We start from the raw sequence: 16020 nt of genomic DNA on the forward strand, positions 1-16020 counted from the left end.
CCTTTGGAGCAGGCAACAGGCCAGTTTGTCAGAGGATGTATCTGATGCCCACCACTTCCGCTGAGCCACTCTGCACTTGTGTTTCAGAGAGGCTAGGTTGTAGCCATACCAGGTGTTGCGCTTGGAAGCCAGCTTCATTCGGATCCTCATGACAGGGGCAAGGATATCCAGTATGTTGGTGATAGAAAGGTGAAGATTAGCAAGATCGGTCAAGAACGATCCCTTATTCTTTGTGCCCCCCACCCACCCTACAAAAAAAACCTGAATGCCAGAGCAATTGAGTGCCAGACAAAACACCTGGAAAATTACACAATAATAATATACAACATACCATTATAATATTGAAGTCTCATCTTCACATCTTATTAAATTACATGTACAAAAAAAGTTATTCGAAGGTACAAACACATTTTTTTAATTACAGATCAAGAAGATAACAACATCATGATTGTGACAGACACCTTCTTGAACTTCGAACATAATTGTTTGTAATTCGAAGTCAAGCATAGTCCAGCAGCTTGCATGTCATCTCTAAGGAATTCTTTGCATCGTGTTGCAGTCAATAGGACAGACTCCACCTAGCATTAATTCAAGCAAAATTGCAATGCGACCTGGAAGGCATTCACATATTGCAGTCTGGGCAAAATCTACTGATACTTGCTACTTGCGGGTATACTTCTCAAAAACCCTCAGCTTCTGAAATGATACCTTCAAATAGGGAAAGTTTTACAAACAATCCACACGTTGGCTCAAGGCACACATTTGATTATTTCGAAAAACACTTTTAGTCACTGCAGGCTTTTTTCTTCACACTTTGTAGTGATGCTACCAACACGTTGTGTAAACAAGTCATAGACAGTGGGCCTCATTACAACCCTGGCGGTAGCGCCGTCAGAGTTGCATTTTTTCCGGCGCACAGAAATGGGCAATTACCGGATCATTACGCCCTTGCCAGACCCGGTATTTGCCCACTCCTGGGCGCCAGAAAAAATTCTTCCCCTTTCCCATAGGGCTCAATGGGAATGGGGGAGCCGGAGGCACAGGCACTGTGCATCCGGAATGCTGTGCTCGCGGGTGCCGTTTGAAAGGCACCCGCGAGCACAACTCAGAGTTTGCCGGCCCCAATACAATGATACCGGTAAACTTTCTGGTACTGTTGTATCTGGACTGGCAAACTCGTAATGAGGCCCAGCATATTATGCGACATAGGAAACAGTAGAGTCAGGCAACCTAGACCAATGGGGCATCCCATTGGTCTACATCAGATACTGGCAGTGGAATTTAAACAGGCCAATGGTTTTTATGGCATATGACTAGGCAGTCACGTGCCACTCTTTCCCAGGAAAAATATCTTGTTTTCATTTTTAATGGGGTGGGAGGAGGGGCTACTCACACCAGGAGTAGAAAACCAAACATTTTGGGTGGATGGGCAAAAATATTTGTTCTCCATGCTCAACATTGTTTCAGTATTTTGTTATGCCCCACGGCCCTAAAGGGCCTCCTATGCCAAAGCATGGCACTGTGGCATGTTTTAGGGTTCCGTTGTGAGCAGCAACCTGCCTTTGGTACCAGTGCCCTGCCATGGGTGAGCCGCAAACACTTTCAGAAGAATTGCCCAAAAAGTTTGAAAGCTCGTGGGGCCTCAAACCACCCAAAAATCAGGTGGTTTAAGTTTTCTTCAAGCTGTTATGTCCAAGACTACATGTAACTAAAGGAAAAGCGACGTATATAAAATATTATCTTTGGATAGTTAGAGCACACTTCTTGTGCTTAGCACATGACTTGTTGATCCGCTGAACAGAAAAAATAACTAGTCTTCCAGTATATTTACAATGACTATGGATGAGATAAATGTACATATAACCATTTTCAATGGAGATGTTTTGCATATATCTTGACCACTCTAAAAACCCAACTGGATTATGGTGTTCCATGGATCAACAATCCCAGAACTTTTCTCTCACTTGTATAATTCTGAGGAAAGGTGATACTTATGGGGAAATCCCAACTCTTTCAGTCTTGAAGCAATGATTACCAGGGCAATGATTGTTGCTGTTTCGAATAAAGAACATGATCTAATTTTCTGGAGTTTTGTGGTCTGTGGGCCTAGAGTTTGGAATAGACTGCCCTTAGGGATTCGGATGGTTAAATCATTGAGTCTCGTACGAAAAGCAGTAAAGACTCATCTGTTATGAATGTCAGTGTTTGCCAGGGATGTGCCGATCCTCATCGGACCCCATGTGTTGCTCGTCAGTGGAATTCTGAAACTTGTCTATGCTCTCTCTTTGAGTTGATATATCACCTGTGCCCAAATATGATTGAGTTCGTCCGGTTTGCGCGAAATAAAGAAATACATTTGTCGAAGAAAGGACGGGGGTCTGTGGAGATCCCCTAGGCGTCCAGTGTGGGCCTACTTCCCTGCACATATGCCAGTTACATCAGGGACGCCTGTCATCTTGCAGCTGGCAGTCCATAGTCTCCGCTGCAGTTCCTCGTCGTAGGATAGGTCTGATGATTGAGTCTTCGCGCCGTTGTAGAGATAGCAGCCTCCTATTCCTTCCAGCTCTGGTGCTCCGGCAGCGTAGATGGTCGTGGCAGCCCCCTCCTCTGGAGTCTATGGAAAAGGAAAGAGGTGAACATGAACATCCAGTCTACACACATTAACGGTTAATTGTGTAGTTTACAAAAGGACGAACAGTAGACTTTAGAAACCGAAACCAATGTAGTTTAGTTATTCAGCTATAGTTTTAAGTGTTATGTGCTGTACTGCCGCTGTGTAAGACTGCTATAATGACCGTACAGTAGAGGAAATAAACGATTGAGGGATACATTAAAATAACGGTCGGACCTAACAATTTCTTCTGGTGGGTTGTAGCCCCCTTTACGCGCAGCATATAAGAAACAGGGTTTTACGAAATAAACCACTTTTTGGTCAATATAATTTTGGTTGCATCCTTTTTTTCTCTTTTATGGGGCGGGGTGTAGCCCAGATACCCTCTCCCCCCTTCCCTAACCCAGACAAATCACGCAAACAAACATAAGTATTCAAATGTATAGCTCGTCGCCACTGTAAAAAACGGCAACCAAAATTAAATCAACCAAGGAGTGGTCATTTTACCAACAGCATACCAATGAAAGGCCTTTGTGTGAAAGAGTTTCTGGTGTGATAGTCCATTCAGATACTGCTACCGAGAAGGCGGCCTTTAGCATAGGGCCTGCAGAAGACATGGGTACCATTGGGCGGGCCAGTTCAACCCACAGGGTAAAGCAAAAGATGCATGTCTTAAGACCTGCTGCAGAACTTCAGGAAGCCCTTGTCCAGTTTTAGGTGGTTTCGGGCTGGGGGGGCCGTTGCAGAGAGCGGCACCCTACACCTGAAGAGTTTTACCGTCAACCCCTTTAATGACTCTTATCACTTATCATGGTGCAGAATGTATGGCTGCCCTTTGGTCGGCTCCTGAATTTTACTGGTGTTTAATTTTTCCTTAATTGAATGTTCACTGAGGAGGATCTCCAGAGGCAGCACTGAAGGTTAAGGTGGGGGGGGGGCGAATCGGGGCAGGGTCTGCTAATGTTTTTTCAGGGATCCAAATGAAGATGTGATAAGCAGGAGCTTAAATCAGCTCTCAGTAATCAGGCATCACCAAGTAAGCAGGCAGTGCTGATACAAAGCGTGCTGGCGCTCTAACTTCCAGAAGAGATACAAAGGCTCACTTTGTGGACATTACATGGGACTCACTGTGCTTTAAATGTCTTCAAGATGTGTCCTAATGCTACTTTACACCAAGCTGCAAACACACAGTTAATTACATTTCGGTATGCTTATATGGCACCGGTTGTCAATGGAACTGACATGTAGCTCCTAGAAAGTGTGGTGTCAACCTTACCAGCTTAACTTACGCGAGAACTAGGCGCTTAATTGCACCCATCAATTTCAGACCCTTTTATCAGTTAAGTGTGCTCGAAACAGGGTTTCCAAGGCGAGCATGTTGCCGCTGAGCTATCCGCCCGTTGACTTCCCAACCTTACAGTGACATTATTCAGGCATTTGAGGATGCAGCTAGAATACATTGCCGGCATGTGCACTTGTGGGGGTAATAGCGTAGCATCCTGCATGATGGCTGTATCAGGCATACGATGGCCTTGAGCATAGATTTAATACAAGAAGCAATGCATTTCCCCCGACTAAAAGAAATACCGCGATGAATCGGGATCCACCACTTTATTACATCATTTTATATGGAACAAGCTATATCTTACTCTAGGTGTCATTATAAATATTATGGTGATGATCAAAAATATGCTTTTTTAAATACCTCCTATTTGAATGAATGAATCAAACAATTGTTTAGATGCCCATAATATTACATCACAAACATCAACATTTAAACAATAGTTTCCAATAAAATGGGCAAATATCAGGTCCGGCAGGGCCGTGATGATCCGGTAATTGCCCGCTCCCAGGCGCCGGTTAAATTCGCAAGTTCGATGGCAGCCTGCCGGTTTTACCGGCAAGCCTCCGGCCGAATTTGTAATGAGGCCCATAGAGTTATATTAAAACTGGAAAAAAACACTTGAAGGTATCATTTGTTTAAGGCCACTATATTTTAGCTAAACATGATCTTGTTTTTAAAGCTAGTCTGGTATAGGCAATCACTTTGTCTAGGTTCGCTAGGGTATCAAGATTAAGCCGTCTCTTCTCTGCATTTGCGCGCAGTAATGGTATCAACCATTTGTCACCTGTGAGCACGCCACGGGCAAAACAAAAATGTGCGCTTTGCTCTCCTTATAGCCTGTGCCACTTAAGCAGAGTTCTCCATTTTAGAGCACTCCATGGACCATCTGGCTGCAACAGTTTTTAGAGGTAGTAAATTAAGGCATAGAGCCTCAGTAAAAGTAGGGCAGTGCAGGTAAAATGCACCGGTAACACCGTATACTATGAGTTTGGTGTTAAATTGGTGGACTCACCTCCAAATTTCGATGGAATTACTGTTGGTCGAATTACCGCTGCAGTAATTCTGCCGACATCCTCCATGGAGTCCTAAGGACTCCAATTAAATGGGGACTAACACCACCACCGCTTCTTGTAATCCGGCGGCAAAGCTGCCGGACCAAGGGGCGGTAACAGTAATTCCGTTTCATGGTATCTCGGCAGATTTACCGCCGAGGTACCACAAAACATATACTGAGGCCCATAGTCTACTAAACAGCACTCTGTAAAGCGTTTGCTCTATAAAGTCAAGTGCACATTTCGTTGATGCAATATCGGGTGATATTAAAATATTCACCACTAAAATACCTTCTAGTTTAAAAACACCACCGAATTGTGAACTGGGATCACCTCATATATTCACAAAATGGGCAAAGAGAAAGTAGTGCATGGGATTTAATAACCCACATTTACTACATACAATACTTTACATATACTTAATGTAGCAAATAGCCCTTGCATACTCATAATTACTTGCATTTTAAACAAATTAACATATGATTTTATTTAACACTTGCAAAAAGCATGAGCTCTCTGAACGGGTTCTGTGGACAGACATGACAACACTACGATCAATTGATGAAAATCGATGATCCTGTAGGTTGCTGTATCGCTTGATGCGCATTGCACTCTGAAGTAAACTGCACTGAGAATGGGCGTGTGTGGCTGGCTGACATACCCCGGAGCAGACGTTGGGGGGTGGCGAGAGTTGGTGTGCTGCTGTGTACTGGGACTTACTATGCTCTCTCCCCACCTGTTGCCTCACCCTCTCATGGTGCAGCTGGTTGCGGTGCATTGTGGTGCATGTGTCCCAGAAACCATGCATTCCAGGGTTGAGGACCAGTTCTTCTACGACCACATTGATGTTTTGCCGATTCCAGGCAACCGTCCCACGTGTGAAGGTGCTGAAATCCAGGGAAAGGGGTGGGTTGTCCAAACGCCATGTAGCCAGTATTGTCTAAAGGGTCCTAACATGCAACCATGCAAAATTTGGTGCAGATTGTTGAAACGGTGTGGAATTGTATACGGAACAACGCTTCGCCAAGCCACACACCCAAACATTTTCACTTTTATAAATATAGATTACTACGATACTCATTGCTAGGTCCTAGGATTGCTGCGCCTTCCGCTGTAATGTCCTACATTTGCAAGCTGCATCTCCATCATAATCATATTCTTTTATGCGTCCTACCCAGAATCCTGCATGGCACTGTTCAAGCGGTATCTTGTTCACCCCACACTCCACTACTAAATGATGTAGTATTGTTTATATCAATTCTGCCCTACAGCTGCAATAATGTTTTTACAACTGTTGCCCGAGGGGCAGTGATTGTCAGGCTTAAAAAGCAAACCTTACGTGTTACAAGCAACATATCAGTGACAACAAATGCCTTTAGTTAGCACATGGAACAGTAACTCTTGGCACGACAATGAGTATATTATGTGATGCCACCAGAATTGCTAAATAGGGTGATTCCTGCACGCGGATCACTTTGATGTTTCGCAATCAGTATTACTGCCTTCGTTTTAAATACACGCATTCATGACACGTTCCATGATTGACCTGGATCATGGCCAGTGCTTTAAGTGGGGTAAGAAATTGAGAGGGGGCGGGCCCTCGTTTTGGGGCGTGGCTTCCATTGTGGGCGTGGCCTAAAAGTGCACAAATCATAGTAAGGTGCGCAAACAAATATATAAATGTATTTGAGCAGTTATATATTTGTTTGCGTACTACTATGGTTTGTGATTTTTCAAGCCTTCTTTTATATACATAGCAATGTTACATATTTCTATGTTTATAAAAGGTGGCTTGTAAGTGCACAAATCATAGTAAGTTACGCACACTTGTGTGCTTACCTTACTACGGTTTGTGTACTTTTCAAGCTGCCTTTTATAAACATAGACATTTGTAACATATGTCTATGTTTATAAAAGACAGCTTGAAACGTAGGCATCTTTTATAAAGCGTTGAGGACGGGCAAAACCCAAGGTGGCTTTGTCCGTCGACAAAGCTTTATAAAAGATGCCTTGAATTGTGTACGATTCAAGCAGGCTGTTATAAACATAGAAATATTTCTACGTTTATAAAAGATGGCTTAAACGTACAAAGTTGAAGGCATCTTTTATAAAGCCTTGCCAAAGGAGAAAGGCGGCTCGGGTTCAGTGATCGCTGCTCTGAGCAGATGGATCACTGATCCAGAGGCGTCTTTCACCCTCTGCGAACCCGCGGGCTCCGTGATCTAATCTGCATATTAGATCATGGAGCCCGCGGGTTCGCTGAGAGTCAGTGACCTGGCGAGGGAAAACTAAGGGACTCCAGCTTCCTCTGATGGCCCCTCGGATGGGGTCATCAGAGAAAGTTACAGTGACTGACGGAAGTGCCAGCCAGTCACAGCAACGCTGTGCCTGGCTGGCACTTCTGTCAGCTTGCCTGACGTTAAAGTGGCGGGCGCATCTCCCGTGGCGTGGTGAGGCCGGGGGCCCCCGGCAGGGCCCCGGCTCAGCCCCACTTTTTGGAGACTGCCGGGGCCTGCCCCCGGCAGGCCCCGGCCCACTTAAAGCACTGATTCATGGCCCTGTCCAGGCTGGTTTTTCTTGCCACCTGTATCCCTGATTGTGTCTCACCTACAGGTGCATTGGGGATCCTGGATAGAATCTCAGGAGCTACAGCCAAAAGACTAGCTAGCCCCCAGTCCCAACAGTTCCTACATCAGAGAAGCCAGAGAAGCCACGGATCTTTTCCAGACCTAGAAACTCCCCTGGGGCCCAGTATGTGTAGTGGAAAGATCCACTACAGGTGGAGTTTGTATCATGTGGGTAGGCCAAGTGCAATGGTACAGGTCATGCATGCAGTGTAATGGCATGTCCGCCAGGGCCTAAGGATGTTCTGCTAGGAAGGCAATTGTTACATGTAACTGACTAAATGTGTCTTACTTACCTTACTGTATGAGCCCTATTGTATGAAATTAAATGAAAACACAGAGTTTTGTGATATCAGGGGGGGGGGAATCATTTTTGGAATTGGATTCTCTGCCGATTTCCTTGTCCATTTCTGCATCTGTCTGCAAATACAACTGGACTCTTAGAGCTGTCAACAGACCCGTGACTCGCAGATTTTACCCACAAAAAAAAAAACTTTAGACCACAAACGTGAAAGGAAACCCACGAGCAGGGACAAGGGCATCACTTAGTTACTTTTACATGCAAAACTGCCATGTCTAAAAAAAAAAGGAAACTATTTAAGTACTTTGGAGTCAGGCATACAAGTTAATGGTGGGGCTGGGTTGAAATAAATGTTCATTTCTGAAAATATATCATGCATGGATATACAGGTGTTTACAATTGGGTAAATTGCAAGTCCAGATAATTGTGTTTGCCCCATCGCTATGTATATTAATTAGCGAGTTACAATTTGTCAAGAAAGTCACTTCTAGTGAAGACACGTTCTCAGAACGGTTTTGCCCAAGATCACAAGGCAGTCTGGTACAATCTCATCACTTCTAATTACCTATTAAAGTGTAACTCAAAAGTACAATGCAGTGCACACTTTAGCTGAGTGATGCTAGCAGGATGAAGTGCTTGTCTTTCAAACTAATCACATATTACAATTAAGTGTCCCATCTATTGAGGCCAACACACTTATCTATGCTATTAAACAGTACTACAAAAAGGTTTATAAAAGAGAATTGTGCTTGTTTATAATTATGATGGAACTGTCCTCAATGTGATGGCTTCACAATGCATTTTGTTGTTTTAGTGAGGTGGCCAAAGCTAAGAAAAGTGTGCACATTTTGGGAGTGTGGGTAATGGGGTGTGAGCTTCGCACAAGTGACTCCTGTGATTAATTTAGTGAGATCATCACTGAATCCCCAGTATGGACCTCCTCCCACGTGGCCAGGGGAAGGCAGCCGCTACCTGATCCTGACCCTGGGGGTTCTATTATTATGGGAGAATCACATGGGAGGGGATTCATGTCAGGGAGAAGTAATGACCTCTTTAATCCAAGATCCTTCCTAAAACATTAATGACACATTGTAAACTAGAGCAAACTGATGTAAATGCTATGCAATCCATTATGGACTTCAAGATCCATAATGCTCTTGGTACTGGGATGAGGAAGAGGGGCACAGAGGTAGCAAGGATCAACAATGCCATTAACCAGAATGTGTGGTCTAGTTGTTATAGACCAAAACACCTGAGCATGACATTTAAACTCAGAAATGAGTTACAGGTGAAAGGAGAGGCCAGCCGAGAAGTAGATGTGGAGGAGTAGCTGAGGCAGAGGCCGCCCAGTGTGCTGAGTTCGCTGCAGAAACTGAAGGGAGAATGTCAGCTAAGGCTAACGTGAGATATGAAGGACTATTGCAGAGTAAGCGCAGCAGGAAGCATTGTCAGGAAGAGATGCCAAGCCGAGGGGGAGACGTGTTCCCAACCCAACGTGCAGAGCTTGTGTGCAGGAGGCAGTGGAGGGTCTACGGAGCTGGGAGAGCTCATATAAGACACGTGAATGCTGGCAGGAGACAGGAGATCCACTGCAGCATCAGCGAAGGGAACCAAGACACCAAAGAAGACCAGTGAGTGCGCCTGAAGCTAAAGATGACCCTGGTGTGCTCTGAACAGGACATTTCACAGAAACCCATAATTTAGAATATTGAACAAACAAAGCAGACCAAAGGCGACAAGGGCGCAACTTCCCTTATATGGGACACCAATTGGGGGAAACTTGTAACCCGCATTGTCAACAGTCAAGAGGCTGTAAAGGAGTAATATTAATGCGACAAGGGTGCAACTCCCCTCATATGGGACACCAGCTGGGGGAGACCTGTAACCCGCATTGCCAACAGTCAAGAGGCTCTAAAGACGTAGCACAGCGGCGACAGGATGGCAACTCTCCTTATATGGTGCACCATCAGAGGGAGATCTGTAACTCATCTTGCCAAAAGTCAAGAGACTGTAAACAGAGGCAGCCATTATCCAACCCTCCTCACCTATGATACTGGTGTGGAGAATCGTGGAACAAATATTGCCAATAAGAACAACCATAGTTGTAGGATTTTCACATCCAGGCAAGTAAACCAATGAAAGGGACCAATAGTAGTTTGTCCTGGCAGGCGACCAGGAAAGAAGATGTGGTTCCGAAGAAGTATGATTGTGGCAAAGAGGTGCAATGAAAAGAACTTGTTAACAATATCTCATTTGAGGAACAAGTGTGACATTACCAGAAGTAATTGCTGTGCTATCCTGACAAAAGTATTTCATTTGAAGGAAAAGTGTGGCATTACCAGAAGTAGTTAATCTGCTACCCTGACAAAAGTAGTCAATTTGAAGAAGAAATGTGATATGCTGAGAATTGCTATTCATCCGGTGAAAAGCCAACTGTCTTAATTTATGAACTTGCGTTTTGAGAGAGACACATTTTTGCTTTATCAAGAAAGATATTGGGAAAGACACCAACTGCTTTGATTTGTGGAACAATTGTTTATGGAAGAGACATTTACTTTAACAAGCGGAAAGTCGTATTTGAAGGAAAAGATCTTTTGTGTTGTAATAAACAGAACTTTGTTGAATCAGGACTTCTCCAAAGGTATTCCTGCATTGATCCAGGGGAAAGAAATCCAAGTCTGGTCACAAGGAGTACTTTCAAGAACCTATAAATTTGAACTTTTATTCTCTTGTGTTGAACTGAAGACTGCCAAATATTCCTTGAGTTATTTTTGTTGTTGTATGTATTAGTGTGAGGGTCAGAGACTTTTTGACACTAGGAGCCTCATTCCAGGTATGGCGGTCCAGAAATAAGGGTGCCGTAGCAACGTACCGGTACCCTTTCTGGACCGCCATACTACGAGAATGTCGGTAGGGGCACTGATCCCCGGCAGGCCTGACTCGCCGGGTTTTCAGGCCCCTACCGGCATGTCTCACTGAAGCACCGGCCCCATTTGCAATAGTGCCAGTATTTCAGTGTCCGCATTGCCATGGATTCCCATGGGACTCCATGGGAATAGGAATTTACCATTTCACCAGCACTTGTGATATCCCGGTGACATCGGGATATCAGGCGGCGGAATCAGCGTTATGAGATTGGCGGCAACCTACTGGTGGGTTACCGCCAACCTTGTAATGAGGCCCTCGATTATTTTCCTTTAGTTTAGTTTGCTAAGCAGGGACATCTTCGTTAAGATAGGGAAATATAGGCGTTTATCTCACCCTTTGTCATTTAATAAATGGCAAACCTTGAAAAAATGTTATCTTTGTGTCCGTCTCGCATTTATGACCCCTCACACTCTCGAGCCCACGATGAAAAGTTGGTATCCATGGACTCTACCTTTAATACGTGGGTTGCTTATTGAATTTTTATTGCGGGTGCCTACACTTTTAAATTAATAACCCAGTCCTACATGGCCCAAAACATGAGGCGAATTGTAGATTGCAGAGCTACTACAAAAGGCAAAACTAGCTTTGCCTGTGTTTGTTTTTGTAGGTTTCGTAATAGTGTAAAGGGAAATAGAAAAAGACACACTCGATGCAACGAGGAGCCATGTGTGTTGTGGACAGTGCCATGGGATTGCCACTTTGTAGCACGCTGCATTGTGACATATGTGGATTCATTGATGTTTTCTGTGATTCTCCTTGCTTCTTCATGATGACTTACCGGTGAAATAGTGAGAGTGTTCACCTACACAGGTAGGAAGCCAGAACCTATTTGAATTGGCCTCTTTTCAAATTAATTTTGGTGTTTTTGTTTTGATGTCTTCAAGCAATTGAAATACAAGAAAAACCTCACAAACAGAGCAGAAGTAGCAGTCACAGGTTAAAGGACTGTGTATATACACATATGTATGCTTAGGGCAGCATTTACTGTTGCGGCTTGGCTGGGGAAGGGTTTCTGTGCACTTGCTTACTAGATGGAGATCATCTTTCCATGTATCGAGGAACCCAGGGATGGTGTGAAATACTCTCTCCAACTATCAAATAGCACAGGTTTGGAACTGTTGACAACCAGCGCCAATTTGGATATTGTGTAAAACAATATCATCACAATGGCCTGTCTTTATTGTATCATCTTTATAGAAATGTGTGTTGCTGTTTGGGCTGCCTTTGTCCAGGTCTTTCCTTTCTTACATTACTTTTAGCTTTTGAGTTTTGGTGGCTGTTTTGGTGGAGATGTTAATCACCGGCAGAGTTCTTAATACTCCTCTGTACGCACCGTACACCTTTTCACAGCGACCACGTTGGTATCAGGTATGAATTGCTAGGGTAGGGCAGGTGAGCAAGGGGCGGGCAACTTGAGCACATGATTTAAAAAGTAGCATGGCCTTTTAAGTATTTGTTTGAATAGAGGGAACATGTGGTGTTGGTCATGATAGAGCACTGACTGTGCACACTGTTATCAAGAAGGGTAGTGTGTCTGTTCCCATTTCTACTTTTTATTAAGTGTTGACTTTTTAAAAGTAACATAAGCACTGAATAAAATACATCTTATTAAAAAAAAGCAAATAAGTGAGTCCACTGAAGGCAAATGTAGTGGACTGAATTTACATGAACAGGAGAAAGGAACCCAGAAGTGTGGATTAATCAGGTGAGGTAAGAGGTGGACGACGACCAAGAGAACAGCAGGAGGAAGGAGGGGCCAGCGGCTTGTGGAGAGAGTTTGTGGTGCAGTTGAGGAATTGGACTAGGAGAAAGAGAGTGGTTCTGCAGTATGAGTGTGTGTGTTTGTGAGACCAGTGAATAAAGAAGATAGTGTGGGGTGAATGTGAAGTGGATGAAACTAGGCAAAAGGAGAGAGGTTGACTAATGGTAGGAGGAGAAACTGTGGTGGGAGGAGGAGTAGAATTGGGAGGAGGAGGAGTAGTATTAGAGGGAGGACAAATAGTGGTGGGAGGAGAAGTAGTCATGGGGCGAGGAGTAGTAGTGGGACGAGGAGTAGTAGAAGTGGGTGAGAGTTAACATCAAAGGGTGGACGTAAGAGATAGGAGGAGTGAAACATCTGAGGGACAGAATATTGGTGGGAGGAGTTAGGAGGACAGTAGAAAGGAGGAGGTGAAGGTGGGTGTGATTGAAATAACCTGAATCAAACAGAGTGAGTGCAAGGCACTATCTTAATTCCCTTTTGTTAGAATAGGGAAAGCTAGGAAGTCCTTCACTTCACTCTTCTCTCTCTTCTCACCACCTGCTCTCTACTCTCCCTTCTCTCCTTGCTGTACCGACATGCTCTGCACCTGCACTTTGGCACTCTAACTCTTAACCCCCACACAACCTCTGCGCTGCGCTCCCTTTTATAGATAAACAGGGTGGGGTCTGAGTGTGGTATTATTCTGAGATCAACTGTAGAAGTGGAGGCAGCGTGTCCGGGGGATTGGGCACTGTTGCACAAACAACAGAGACTCCTCTAGCTGAGTTTATGAAACCTGCATCTGCCTTCTTGAAACCACTCTGCCGTGGCGCATTCCCCGGTAACTCTTTGTGAAGGCCACCGCACGGTCAAGTCCACAAGCCGCTTACTTCTTGTGAAAAAACTCTGAGTTTTATTTTTTTTAATGAAATTGGACCACCTACGTTTGCACTTACATGCTGTAGGGACCCCTGTTTGCAATTTAGTCTCTTTTGAAGCAGAGAGTCAAGCTAAAGAGTAAAGCAGGGTAAAATAGCCTTTACCCTTCAGTTTTTCTTTCTGCTTTGAGAGTTATAAAACGCTACCTTCAAAATTTGCAAGGCAGTGTTTTATAATGGATTCCAATGGAATCAGCATTCTCATTAACAGGTGCTAATGTGAGGTGTATTCCATTGGAATCCATTTGCTTTATGGCTGCCTGAAAATCCCAGGCAAAGAACTGCCCAGACCTGCTGCCTAACCATTCCCAAGTTCAAACTTCAAAAAGCGGGTGGATCTAGCTTCCCCGTCCTAGCTTCCAAACTTTGGAATGCCCTCCCCACAACCATCAGATCTGAAGAATGTTTCAGCGCCTTCAAATCCAAAACGAAAACCTGGCTCTTCAACCAGCTTTGAATCCTGGACTTCTTATGCTTCTGGGAGCCTGTCCCAGGAATACACCTGCCCCAACTTCTACGCTGTAAATATGTATATCATTGTATGCTCCGTATACCTGCACTGTCCTAAGAGCTGAATATATGTATTCCTATGTAACCATGTCTAAGTTGCGCCCAGATGCCTCCGGGCCTGAAGGTGCGCGTTACAAATAAAACAAATACAAATACAAATCCCAACCCAAAACGCCAAGGAACCAATGAGTATGAAGTAACACTTAAACTGCCTCCTGGAAGAAAGCCCTTTCACAAGAACATGACCAAAATCACTTCACCTGTCACGCTACCATTCGACATATAACACAACTCAACAACCAGCCATCCATAATCACTACAACACAAGGAAGGATAATGGAAACACAAGGAACAGACCTCAGACGGAAATAAAAAATACAGCTTGACTACAGCACACCGTTCATCACTAAAATTGGAAAGAGAACAAGTTTGACTGACAACTGAATACAGACAACCACGAAGAACACCTCAACCCAAAACGCAACCTTCTTGAACTACTCAATGAAGAAATAGAACCAACGGAATCCCAATGAAGGACGAACCCAGGCCAAACCTAATTACCAACATCACCCACAAAGGACAAACTTACCTCAGTTAAAAAAAAGATTCATTACAGCCTATTCAAAGTCAGATTGATGTCAAAATACATTAGAATACGACCCCCTCAGTGATGATGGACCGAGCATCCTATTCCCGACCGAAACCTGGCTAAATGAAGAATTCAAGGTAGTCGCTCACAAATCCCTAGCCAACAACTTCAAACTGAAACAAGAAACAGAGAGGGAAAAAGAGGAGTATTCATCTTTGCACACAAAGACCAACTAAAGATCACACCATCATAAATATCCCAAACTGTGAATCACTCCTCCCCTCCACCTAGCCATGGACCACCAAACCAATCTTTCATTCCCACTCATCTACAGACTGAACACATAAAGCCCATCTTTCTCAGACACATTCTTAGACACCATCACCAACATCGCCATAACATATGACAAGTTGGTCATATTAGGAGACTTCAATATATGGTTTGAAGCAGAAAATATCAACTCAACTAAATCACTAACATCCAACTACAGCAAACGGTGAAGGGAGCAACCCACTCAGCAGGGCACACCCTAGATGCAATTTTCTGCAAAAGATCCCTAGTCACAACTGCATCTCAATGCACAGTCTCTTGAGTGACCACCTTATGATACCCTGTGTGATCCACACGCCAACACAAATCCAACTCAACCTTCCAAAAATCCCTACAACTCTGAAGAAACTGGAAATCACTAAACACCATGGACCTCAACATCAGACTAGAATACACAAAACCATCCAGCCCTATTCTAGAGACACGTCATTTAGAATAAAGAACTGGACACTCCAAAAATGGATCACAGAAACACTAGATGCTAACGCACCGGAAAAGCCTTTCACCCCTTCACAAAAGAAAATAACGGCAAGATGGTTCACACCCAAACTCAAAGCCCTGAAGAAAATAAAGAAGAAACTAGAACAAGTATGGAGGAAAAACTGTGACCAAGAGAAAAAACTTGAATACCAGAGACAGATACAACTATATAAGACCAGAAACCTCAAAGCAACAACAGCAAAACTATAGTACAATAAACACATTGCAAAAACACGCAACACCCATAAAGAGATGTTCAGCATCCTCAAGAGCTAAGAAACCCAACAGCCTGCAGCAACACACCCCTAACCCCCAGAAACTGTGTCACCTTGCAAAACACTTCAAAAACAAAATCCTAAACATCCAGCAAGTCATCAAGAGTGTGCCCAAGAACATAAAAAACAATTCCAAAAACCACCAAACTCTGGAACTAACTACAAGACAAAACTATTTCTCAGCCATCTCGAAAGAAAGGTTTACCAAGCTAATAAAACAAAACAACAAAGGAGGATCTCCAGCAGATCCTTGCCCACTGGACATCTACAAGATCACTCTCACCCAAAATATGTTT

At 44.0% G+C, this 16020-nt stretch overlaps 1 protein-coding gene across 5 annotated transcripts in view; it reads right to left on the minus strand.

The window, feature by feature from the left end:
• Positions 1–388: 388 nt before the first annotated feature.
• DHRSX (dehydrogenase/reductase X-linked) overlaps positions 389–16020 on the minus strand; it is a 1538459-nt gene continuing 1522827 nt past the window's right edge. For all 5 annotated transcript variants that reach the window (XM_069637026.1, XM_069637025.1, XM_069637028.1 and 2 more), the window contains one exon: positions 389–2614. In XM_069637026.1, coding sequence (XP_069493127.1) covers positions 2411–2614 — 204 coding nt within the window. In that variant the 3' untranslated portion in view covers positions 389–2410. The remainder of the gene's footprint in view (positions 2615–16020) is intronic.

This window comes from Ambystoma mexicanum, chromosome 7p (assembly GCF_040938575.1).
Source record: "Ambystoma mexicanum isolate Mex_15411 chromosome 7p, UKY_AmexF1_1, whole genome shotgun sequence".
NCBI lineage: Eukaryota > Metazoa > Chordata > Amphibia > Caudata > Ambystomatidae > Ambystoma > Ambystoma mexicanum.